The sequence below is a fragment of the Fusarium musae genome, chromosome 1 (assembly GCF_019915245.1).
Source record: "Fusarium musae strain F31 chromosome 1, whole genome shotgun sequence".
In the NCBI taxonomy this organism is placed as follows: Eukaryota; Fungi; Ascomycota; class Sordariomycetes; order Hypocreales; family Nectriaceae; genus Fusarium; species Fusarium musae.
The window spans coordinates 1,402,808-1,414,927 of NC_058387.1; the positions used below are offsets into that span (position 1 = coordinate 1,402,808).

At 48.8% G+C, this 12,120-nt stretch overlaps 2 protein-coding genes across 2 annotated transcripts; both read right to left on the reverse strand.

Annotated features, from left to right (window-relative positions):
- Window positions 1-4,492: 4,492 nt before the first annotated feature.
- On the reverse strand, window positions 4,493-5,475 carry J7337_000443 (uncharacterized protein; the record flags this gene model as incomplete). The annotated part of the gene is made up of 3 exons (XM_044818196.1): window positions 4,493-4,955; window positions 5,008-5,300; window positions 5,350-5,475. 3 exons carry the CDS (start codon window positions 5,473-5,475, stop codon window positions 4,493-4,495), a joined length of 882 nt encoding a protein of 293 aa, XP_044685898.1.
- A 1,386-nt stretch (window positions 5,476-6,861) lies between these two features.
- On the reverse strand, window positions 6,862-10,002 carry J7337_000444 (uncharacterized protein; the record flags this gene model as incomplete). The annotated part of the gene is made up of 3 exons (XM_044818197.1): window positions 6,862-7,854; window positions 7,906-9,647; window positions 9,708-10,002. The coding sequence occupies 3 exons, from the start codon at window positions 10,000-10,002 to the stop codon at window positions 6,862-6,864; spliced, it is 3,030 nt and encodes a 1,009-aa protein (XP_044685899.1).
- Between the last annotated feature and the right edge of the window lie 2,118 nt (window positions 10,003-12,120).

A 12,120-nucleotide genomic window follows, 5' to 3' on the forward strand; every position in this document is an offset into this window, starting at 1 on the left:
AAGGTGCGCCATGTCTCATTATACGATGCGGCGGGCGCAATAGTTCAACATTTGCTCTTCGTCTTCGAGACCTTTTTACACTCCCCCAGCTGAGTACCGGTATCCTCTATGACTCCGATTCCTATCATTGCTATCATTGCTCTTTAGATATCATCTCGCTTATTTGACATGTCACTGCCGTTGTTGTCAACCTCTAATTCGGGTTGCTCATCGGTAGGTATTCTCCATCTCCTCACGTCATCTCAACTCAAGGAAAAACACATCCACCAACCTTGATCAATCTTGGCCTTTCTCGGCATAGCCCCTCGACTTTCCCCGCTCTCATGCTTTAGCGCCAGACTATACATGCGGGATGCAGGACCCGGTGCGCGGGAACCCTCATGGATCTCACGGCGCTAGACCATTTGCGTCTCAAGGGTCACGGCTTGTCTCCTCTTTCCTCACTTGAATCTCGCCGTCCCGTACCGTGCTGCTCATCTCCCTTGCGTACTGTGTCGAGCACTGACATCGCCAGAACAATACCCATTAAACACTGGTCCATGGAGAGGACCTAAGATGACCGCCAGCCATCAACTCTACATCTCTGGCTGGTTTCAGATATAACTCTTTCGCAGAGGCAGGCAACCTGCTGTTGGAAATGTTTGTTTGTGCAATGCATATGCACATATGCACACACGCTGATGCAACTGATGCAACAGCAACACACTAACGTGGGTTTTGCCAGGGATACCCACGACTAATCTCCAGCCACGCATTCTCTGTCTTTGGCTGTCAGTGGCCAACTGTACGACGTGTATGCCCAACTCGACAATCCAAATGCTTGGTCCAGCATCTCTGGAATACGGCCTCATGCATCCATGTTTCAAGATTGGCTGCCAGTTTTATACAGCCCTTCTGATGCTGTGCACCACACCACCTTCTCTTTTGCCGAGCATCAACTGTCAGCGGCAATCGAATACGTACGTACTCCAACTCCACGTTGTCAACCGCCAGCTAGGACTGGTTGTTTCAGTCGATTATTCCTCGGCTCATACAACCCCATCCATGCTCAGTTATGGATACTTGATCGTTTAATACAACCTCGAGGGTCGCATTGCCTGGACATGGGCTCCGGCAGAGTCATGTTGCCTACCATCCTCGACATTTCACAAGTCATGTCAACTCATCTCGGTACTTTATTCGAAACTGCCTAGCTGTCAAAAAACATCAGACATTCGCAGGTAGCCACAATGCGCTGACCAACTGGATCACGGCATTCGCTCCATCACGAAGTTTATCAGAACAAACAAACCCAACTCCCTGGCCACGGCGCTGCGGGTACCATTTTCCTGCATTCCGGTCTCCTCCAGAAATCCACCGTGCGTAAAAAGGTTCTGTTGGTTCCTGGATTTTTCATATCCAGTGTTGGTTTCATTTCTAGGATTATATCTCTCGGGAGAGGTTTCATCCGGTATTGGGCATGCCAGGCCCAGACAAACCAGATCAGATCATGTCTCTCTGTGCCGTAAAATTGCCACGCTCTCGGCTCCCCTCCCTGCATTAACCAGAACTAGGCTACCTAGGTAACAGCTAACGTCTTGCAGAAATGGGATCTCCTCTCGGTTTACCTTGTCAGCGGGGAACGGGCCGGACGGGACGAATACAGACAGCCTTGCAAGGTTGATTGTGATTAACTGTTCATCATCACCAACAACACCACACATCACTTACACTTTCATGTGAAAGTGTTTATTCTCAGCAAATAATGATGAATCACGGCCTTTCTTTCTGTGTACTTGCACTTACTACCATGTCTTCAACGCCCGCAGTGCTCAGCTCCTCGCAGGAGGGCCACCAAGTCTCATCCACCGAAATTGTTTGTCTTGATCTGCCGTACGCCACCAACACAGTGATCTACCCCAGCCCTCTCAAATACCTTGATCACAGAATAAAGGGAACACCGCATCAGGCTGGAAGCCCCGGGGCGTCATTGTCTTTGCTTTTGGGTGACCATTTTCTACTGAATTTCCACGCGTTTACCCGCCAAGCGGACGCAAGCCTCCAGACCATTCCCGCAGGGCATTCCAATAATATTGACTTTGAGACATCAGACCATTTTCCCCGTCTCCCAGCCAAGAGGCCTGTATCTTCGAAAATACATAGGCTCTGAGGAAGATATGCTCCTGAGACAAGCCGTTTCAACTCAATTCCTCCCTTGGAATCGGGACTGACAATATCACAACTCACACCGTTGACGATACCCGCACACGGCTCAACTCTTTGTAGATGTCGAGGCTTAGCTACATACATACTAAGCTTCAGTAGGCTATCCCTTCTCTCCCTGCACTGCTGATCTTGTTGGTCGTTGTCTCGACATGGCGCGGCACGACACGACGCGGGCTTGCCTCTCGATCGGATACTTTCCCTTCCGTCTTCTTTGCCATTTGAGCCCAGAAGCCAAGGCTCAAGCACCACCTTGTAGATTCCAGACATGGCCTTTGCTTTTTCTTTCTCGCTCTCGTCTATGGTTGCCCATTATAAGCCACAATCCAGTTTCTGTCTCACAGCCTGGACTCTGATTTACCCCTCTTCCTGAGAACACCAGCTTCTCGTATCACGGTAAACCTGTCTTGGTCCAATGTCTCTTATCGAGTTTCTTGTGTAAGGGAGCCGGAGCGGCGAGGTAGCGTTTCCCCGCTGTTGGGCATCTGCGGCCGTTGGCATTACCAGCTCACAGGCCGGTCTTCTATGTGAAAAGTTTTGGTTTTGATGATATCGGACGCCACTTGCAGCAAACCGGACATATACTCCGGTTCGATTTGACTGCCTGTACATGCCACGAAGTCAATTGAACCAGTGACGTCTTCTCTTTTCGTTGTTATTGATGAGTGAGTGGCCCTGTCTACAAGCTTTCCAGTTATATCGATGTCTCGACAAGTGTCGAGGATGAGATACTGGTTTTGCTTATTATAGCCAAGCCAGTCTAACAAAGTCAACAACTCGGCTGAAACAGCCACAGTGTATATCCTCACACGAATACGCAATCCAATGCTCGCTTACATATCCGGAGTGCTATCCTTCGCATAGCATTGGTACATGTTGAAGAAGCCTTCAGTTGTTAGACAAGGTCGTGTAGATCAGCAAACATGCAGCAACCCGCAAACTATCACGTCAACTCTGACGCTCTGCAGAGTCGTGTCTAGTCTCGCTGTTCCACGTCGGCAGGCTCTGGGGGGGGACTCGTAGTTTAACAGGCATGGTATGTTGCACCGTGGGACGAAAGAATGGGCCGATGAGAGATGGCACAGTGAGTGAGTATCCGTTGAGTTGCTGGGAGACGTCTAGCTTGACAGGTGATACTAAGGTACACACGGTAACTGTCAGTTCCATGACAATCAACGAATATGCTATTCTTCTGTGGAAGACTCTAGTGTCCTTTAGCAACTTCTTGCCAACCTCTTTTAATTCAATGAGCAATGACGTCTGATTTTCAAGTCCAAACCCTCCGGGCTCAGCCGTTTCTGCAGGATCTCACGGTAGTCACAGTCTCCATCTTCAATCCCTGGCAGTTAAACTTAGTACTCCCTGCCCACGTGGAGCTGGCATATCAGGTTCCCTTTTCTCGGGGCGTATGTCTCAGAGCTGCGTGACTATCTCATCCCTTGCGCAAGCCACAGCATAATAACGATGTGACGAAAATGCTAGGCATGAAGCCTTAAGGTTACTTGAACAATAGAAGTGCAGCAAATAAATGGCGTTTATTGTAGTTGCTGTCTAGGTTAGCACCGGTTGATTAACGCACTGCAGACTCCATACAATGTAGCAGAGGTTGAAGAATAGTTGCTTGGCAACCGCGAGAGCGCGAAAGAGCGACGTGGCCTGTCGTGGGGATAGAAGTGAAGTTGATCCTGCTTGGCAGAGATAGACTAGACTTGGTTTGTCTTGGTTTTATTGAAGCTGTAAAGGGGAACAGGCTTTGGCTGCATTGGAAGTTCCGGAGTGAGACATTCGCTGACCTCGTTGTGTTGATTTGATTGGTTTAGGGTAGTTCCAGAATCGAGGGTTCACGATTATGAACATCACACTCGATGAGGACTACGTTAGTGTGTATAACTCATTTTATGGTGATTACCTATGATAACGTGAACTATGGTGTTGATGAATGTCTTTATTTGGTTGTGTATTTCTTTAGTAGAAACTCTATAGAGAACCGAAATAGTCAATGAGTTCCAGTTGTCAATACGAACATAAGAGAATGGCAACATTAATGATAATTAACTATTAAGTTATGTCAACGACATCAACAACCGAAGGGTATCCAACTCCCGTTCAACGAGGGTATCTCGAAAACAATCCGACTCGAAAGATATCTTCGACTTCCCCAAAGTCTTCACCATTATTTCCACCCATATCTTAGCTATATTCGAAACGAGCGTCCTCATAGCCACGTTACTCATAAACGCACTCATCATGGCATCTAACAAGCAGTCGAACCAGACATGACTGACATATCCTAGACAGCAGCGGTGGCAGTAGCAGGGACAGGTTGTTCAGCCGCAGGAGCAACAGGAGCCCTCTTCTCAGGGAAGACACCATTGCCAGCATTGACGCGACCATACTGCGTAAAGTGCAAGTTGAGCGCACCGTAGTCCCAGCGCTTGGACAAGAACATGAAGGCGAAAGCGAGTCCAGGAATCAAAAGGACGTCGAGGATACCAAAGAAGATGAAGCTTCCAGTGACACCAACCACGTTACCGCCGTCAGAGATACCATAGGCGATGGGGTACAGCATCCAGAGGAGGTTCACCCAGCCTGCGAGCATGAGATAGTCCCGAGATAGGCCCAGGCGAGCAGCGGATGTTCGGCCGGGATGGAGGGTCTGGAAGGCAAGCATGAGATAGGCAAATGTGCCGAAACCGAAGAATCCCCATTTGTACGAGGTTGTGGTGTATGCGGAGCAAAGGTACGAGATGATCCTGCTGCTGTTAGTATCTGTACGTTCGTTCATTTCAGTGAGGAGTGGCTTACCAGATCCAGGCGAGGAAGATGTTAAACAGGATAGTAGCCCAGCTCACACCACTCATGAGTCCCAAAGCCAGAATGATGATGGGGAATGCAACAACCCAGTTGATGTACTTGGCAAAGTAGATCTGATATGAAAGGGCACGGCCGAGGTTACGCTGCGTGGGAATAACAGAGTAGGCAATTCCAGAGGCGATGGAGAAGTAAGCAATTGCTCCGACGAAGAGGGCAATTGTGAAGAGGTAGTGGAAGATTCTCTCGTTGTTGCGAGGCTTGAAGCTGAGAACGAAGTAGGCGAGCTGATGTGTGTTAGTGCTATGTAGTGATATAAGAATAGGTGAGACATACGAAGCTGACGATGTAGATAGCTGTCACAGCCCAGAGCCAGTCTGAACCAGCATCAGAGAGACGAGCGTCGCCCGATTGGGGGTTGACGTCGAGAGCATCGTTTCGAGCAAAGATGACAGCAGGCATACTGAGTGCAAGCAACAATGAAGCCTTGTAACTTTTGGTAAACTCGTGTACAGTTGATCGGTGACTTGTATGTTTTTATATCTCCAGTGAAGAATGAGAAAACGAAAACCCAGAGCGAGAGGGGACGCACTCTTATATAGAAGACACCCAAGATCTAACCACCCAGTGAACATCGTCGATGCCTCAACACATTTCATCCAATCTGAGGAATCATTGATTCCACCTGGTCAAGTTTACATCACCCGTTCAATCCCATTGGCTAGTGAGAAGAAGCAAAGAAACCCTCAGAGCGTTGCACTTCTTCTTTTCTCTCTCGGGGAATGACGTGAAAGAGTCTCGCTGTGTATCGGGTACTTACATGTGTATGTGCATGGGTTGGATGGACGAGGCTCTGCTGGAGATATGTAAACATCCTTGGCGATACTCAACATGACACGGTCGAACTGTCAGCCAAGCCATCACCTCTCTATGAGTTTAACTTGGCGATTAATTCATTAGACAATCATGAATCTGATGACACAAGTATCATCTCTGTCAGTCGGATTCGCAATGTCATTCTCAGTGAATCATCACCACCAACAATGAGGTAACAGTAACAAACACCACAAACAAAAAGCATGTCATGCCACTATCATGTCAAGGCGTTTAATTCCGTGGCTTCCGAGTTGTCATGTGGTTTCCATATGCTAAACCCTACAGTCGATCCCTTTCCATGCCTAGCCTCAACCCTGCAGAACCCAAAAGAAGACTCACAAGAGGAGAGGTCCCGCTTGAGGCCGGAGCGTTTACACAGACAGGGCTGATTAATTGACGTCAAAGTGACTGCATGTGTATACAAGGTTATTTCAATGTCTCTACCTTATTCTCACAACACATCACGCGCTCAACATCTACGACGTATTCGCATATCTAGGCTCTTGGGTATCGAGATTCCTCCATTTCTCTTGGGGGGATAATGTACTGATACTCTCCATAAATCACCGTCATTCTCCCTTCACCGTGTCATTCCACGTTTCATTGCATGGCAACCCTCCGTCATGAACTTGATCCAGCCCAGTCATGCACCCTTGTAGCATAGCAGCAGTCACGAGCAATACACCCTTGCTCCTCTTACTGTAGCTTCTTAGCCCCGGCAGATACAGTGTCTGCCGTTATTTCCAGCATATCACCCAAGGAAATGTGACTCTATGCGACGGAAATTGTGACTGCGACTGCAAGCTTACCGCAAATCCCCCCATCAGATATCAATAATCAACCACGCTATGTCAAGAAGAAGCATAATATAGGTTACATCAATGGCCTTTGTAGTCTAGTATACAACACACCATTCCAATCAACGCCTTCCGACACCACCATGTTTTCTCCGCCATTACCTCGAGACACATCTCAGTATCCCGCCTGCTCCATCTGATACGCTGCTGTTTTTGCTCGCTCCCGCACATCCAAATCTCCATCTTGCTTTGTGAGAGCCTCCATTTTGGACTGAAACCCAAGCTTTCGTAACTCGTGCGCCCTTATAGCACAAGCTTGAGCCTCACCATCGTCATCCTTATAAGTGAGGTTGATGATGAAGTGACATAGCGCTACCCGGACTTCTCGATCCTTGCTGCTGGCTTGCTGCGCCAGAAGTTTCAAAAGATCTGTTTGCGCGATGATCATCTGCTGATGTCGTGAGATGCTCGCCGCGATATGCGTTAGGATGTATATAACGGCTACAATAATCTTGCTCTGTGGGTGGAACATCCTGGGCTCTCGGCCGCTCGTAACTCGACGGGAAAAAGGTCGATGCACCTTGGGTCGCAGTTTGGATGATAGTATCTCGAACAACCGTTCGCTTCCGAATTCATGCAGCAAATAGTCGATCATCTCCGTTGTCTCATTCGTTGTCTCTGGCGACAGACCACTTCGAGGCCTTCCAATCAGATTCCGAATCATGTCTAGCCCTTGTTCCTGGATCGCTACATCGTCATTCCGTGCTCTCCGGACCGGGTTTAATTCGGATTCTCGTACCGCTGCGAGCTTGTCTTCAACTTGTCTCAGCCTTGAAGAGTCGGCGGCGTTGAGTTCTCGAAGCATTCCGTTCGATCCGTAAATCCACCGATGGGGCTCGTCTGATGGTTGCATATCCACATCGTCGTCCATATCCAGTCCCGACGCTTCCCGTTCCTTCGCCATCTGCAAGGCCATGTCTTCCGTATCGTCGCAAACCAACTGCTGTAGCCAGTGAGATCCAAGCTCATCCAGGCATGCCTTCTTCAGATCGGGTCCAACGGCATCTACAAAGTGTTTGAGTGCCCACAATCCGTTCAAGCGAAGAGCCGGGTTTTGTGAATGAGCGTGCTCGCAAAGAACAGTGACAACACCATTCTCGGCAAGAAGCTGTGACAGTTAGTTTTTCGTACTCCAACAAAATGGTTTCTCAAGACATACCTCTCGCACTGGGCTGACCTCCAGGACCAGGTTGCAGATAGCCGAAGTAGCAGCGATTTGAACATTGACGTCCGGATGCTTCATGAAGCGGAAGATGGGCAGCGCAACCCCGTGGTCAACCAAGGATGTTCGCAGAATGCTGACTGATCTCGAAAGCATTCGAACAACATGACACCCGGCAACGATCACGGAAGCTGGGTTGGCGCCATATCCTCCCGTTTCCCCCTTTCTGGTAGTCTCAGCGCTTGGTTTTTCTGAGCCTCGCTCCTTTGCACTCTGCGGTCTTCTTGGATACTCCGAAAGGGACTCGACAACGTAGGAAACCACATCTTCGGCCACGAATGCCTTTCTGTAGTCTTCTTTACCACCTGCAAGCCCTGCGATGGCCGTCAATGTGCTTTCACGCACTTTGAGTCGGTGAACCAAAAGCTCATTTTGACCCTCCTGACCAAGTTGAGCCACTGGGGAGTTGTTCTCAACCTCCATATCAACATCTGCATGAGGCGACCAATAATGCGGCCGCGTGCCTTCTTTTACAGGAGTGTAGGCGTGCTTGAGAAGTCGACTCAACACAGGCACGGCTTCACATTCGTAGGCTGCCTTCTGGAGATGCTCGCTGTCTGTAATCATGCGTGCCAAAACCAATGGTGCGCGCTCCAAAATTGTGCGTTTGACCGCATTGTCGACCTCGTTCACATCTGAGACATCTTTATCACTGTTAGCTATCATGCGGACGAGAAGCGGTACCACGAGAAGTCCTAGGCTTGCTTCTCTCTGCCCTTTGCTTGCTACTCCACCTTTGATAAGTGCAGCAAGAATAGCGGAGGCAAGGAGACGTTCATGTTCACTTGAGCGCCTCACAAGTCGGACCAGCCAGGGAATAAAGGGGCTCTCAATCTCCTCAGCATCTTCAGGACTCGGACCCAGGGTTTGAAATCGAGGTGAGTCCCATATAGCAGACGAGCTGAACTTGCTCAGAGAAGATCGGCTAGATGACTGCGAATCCGAAGAGCCACCTGGTGGTACAGAGCCGTAGGGGGATGAAGATTGGTTTCGGGGTAAGTTGATCGGAAGCATATACTCCATCGCAGTCACTGAATGCTGACGCATGCTGTTAGGGCCTGTTTGCTCGACATCCGGGTTTCCTGCAGGCTCAAATTTGATCGGTGGGAATACAGCAAGGATAGAAGGAGAATTTGCCAGTCTATTTGCCCGATATTTTGAATCTCCCAAAATAGCACCGATAGCCTCAAGTATTGAATCCAATCTTAATGTTTGAGGCGCCGGCTCGGGGAAAGCCTCAAAGAGACCATCGTTCTTTGCTGAAGCATCAGCCCCTGGAACAACCTCTCCACGAAGAACCGCAACGCTTGCTAAACGGGTCGCTAGCGCATCTAATACTCCGGATGTTGCCAAAGCTTGCTGATGACGCTCTTCACGGCAAAGTCGAGATATCAAGCCTGCTGCGAGCGAAACTTGCGATTGTAAGAGGATATTCGTAGAAGTGTTAGAAAGCATTGCCCCGAACGAATCGAGATATTGGGCAGAGAATACGGTATCCGCTAGAGATTCGACATCGATGGGCGAAGACGGCGCCGCCAGGGCAGAAGCATCAGCTATGTCGGTCAATGCCTTGAGGGCTGCGACGACGAGTTGCGGTGCGTTGGTGAACGGCGATACGTTGGCCATGAGGGAGGGAATTGCGCGTGCCGCATGGAGGGGGGCAAGGAAAGCAGGTCCTCCTAATCATGTCCATCAGTAACTATAACCAGGCGATGTCGAGCATTTTGTTGAGAGCATACCATTCGCAAAGCTCGCCACCAGTTGAAGTGCCTGTAACCTCACATTCTCATCTTCCGATAACGGCCTCTGTGGTAAAGGATACCGAGAGTCCTTGCCGTTTGGCTTCGCTGGTGACCTGGCCGAGGCCAATGTTCTGACAATTGGATCAAGAACACCCAAGCCAACCCATTGCTCTTTTCTTTGTACATGGCCAATAATTTCATTCTTGAGAGCTCGTAAGGCGTCAGTTTGCTCGGGCAGTGTTCTAGCGTTTCGCAACTGAGCCAGAATGGGGTGGCTTTGCGCTCGAGCCATGATGACGGGTGTTTGTATTAAAATGAGATAGGTCGAAGAATTTGAAGTCGCAAGAGAACGGCGTCGAAGAAGGGTTTTGTATGTAGATGGACCGAATTACGTAGCTGTGGCTGCTATTCAATGGGGGGAACCTAGAAATCGAGGACACTGAATGATGTTGACGCCTTCACATCCAATGAAACAATATGCGCTGATAACTCCTGGGGCTTGCTCGAGAAGAATCGGGGACACAATGATTAAATTTGGCCGATGGCGATACGATAAGTGAGGAAATTGGGGTTCGATGCTGCTGAAATTCAAGTTGTCAACTGTTGAGAAACATGCGAGTTGCTATCAAAGCCAGTCCGGGGAAACATGGCGTCGTAGATCACGTCAAGCAAGGCGGACTCCGAAAGATGGCACGTGCTTCTATCTTATCGCAGTGATAAAGAAATTGATCGAACAGCACTGTGGCTTGAGCAGCCACAGCGCTGGTCGTGGGCCACTGGTGTTGAGCCTGGTATAAGACGTGATATTGAAGCTATCATGAGTCCTCTTCTAGTTCGTCTGATTTATTTTTCTCTCTTCAAGTTCATAGGTTTCAGCCGAGTTTGTAAGGCTTTGTGTAACTGGGTTGCATTTCAAGAAACGTGGAGCTCGGTTTCTTTCGATTTTACTGCTTGAGAAACGTGGGACAGTTTGACCTGGTCATGACTTGACTAGAGAGGGGTTGGGCAGTCAATCACGTTTACCATACTGATATTTATGCAGTAAAGTGAATTATACCCGTTGATTAAATTAGAACTTCAAATAAACCAAATGATTTGAGCTCAAGTGCGGTCTTATTCTGACTACACAGTATCAAGGGCGATGTTCTCATCTATTGTACCACATCAATTGACCACTTTGGTTTGACAGCCGTTGGTTTCACAACCACTGTTCGAACCGCGGATTGAATAATCGATAGCCATGGAGGTGTCGTTATCCAGAACTTGAGCAAGGCTTTTCTTGGCGGATTCGAAGGTCACCAATAATTCTGGTGATGCACTATGAGAACCCATGATCGCCTGAATCATAGTTTCGCATACCAATAAATTCAAATGGGTGCTGAGTTGAATTGAACAAGAAATGAAATGGAATGAGGCTTGTAAGATGCCATGTGTGAATATGGGCTTATCTTCCATGTTGCCTCATTAGACGAAGTATCTCGATAGTCGACCGTGTTCGTAATGACTCAATCAATTTCTGTTAACTTTATGACAGGTATCAAACCCACAACGAAGGGGCCTTGGAGACAACACTATAAAACCTTCCTCTTTCATCTCAGCTACACGCGTTAACATCTTAGACCGACTGTTTCGTAGCAACGACATCCCAATGTCTCCGCAAACTCAATCTATCCTTCACCGAGCTCCGATTTTGGAATGATCCGCTCGCGGCATTTGAGCGATGATCTGGGCTGTGGTGATATGCTCCAACCTCTGACGGCTTTCTGTTCCGTCCACGTTGTTGTTTGAGTGGCTCACGAACGTCGAAATACAGGGCCAGGCTACCAGGCTGTACGAGGCTCTTTCTGGGGAATGAGGTGCATCTGGGGTAACGTAAACCTCCTTCGTCTAAGCAGGGACCTTTAAGGTGTCTGACTAGTGGTTTAGTGCTTGAGCGGTATATCCTCATTATGTGCCGTGTTATGCTATTGTGCTGATCATGCCATGCCCATGGCTGAGTGCACAGTCCCCGAACTTGATATTGCTCTGGGAAGAAAGAGGTCAATGGTCAATTACAAGAGCGGTTTGTATACAGTCACGATACTTGCCTTTGCCTGGATCTGGTTTGCTCAAACACACACTGACGCCATTCTTACACCACTAAGGGATTCACCGTGGTCAAGAGATACATGCGAATTCTATCTAACCAATCACCCCGGTTAGTGGCTGGCGTTGGTTCAGGTCTCTTCTCTCGCTTGAGACCCCTGGAGAGGGGGAATCATCAAGCTTTGAGAAAAGATTCACCCATCTCGGGCCTGGACCTATTGAAAGATTTGCTGTTCAATTTGCCATCCGACCCGAGTCATTCAGCCAAGGTCTGCCAAGGCCTCGTCCAGTGAGCAGATGAGCCTGCTAGGCCGTCGAGCCAGTG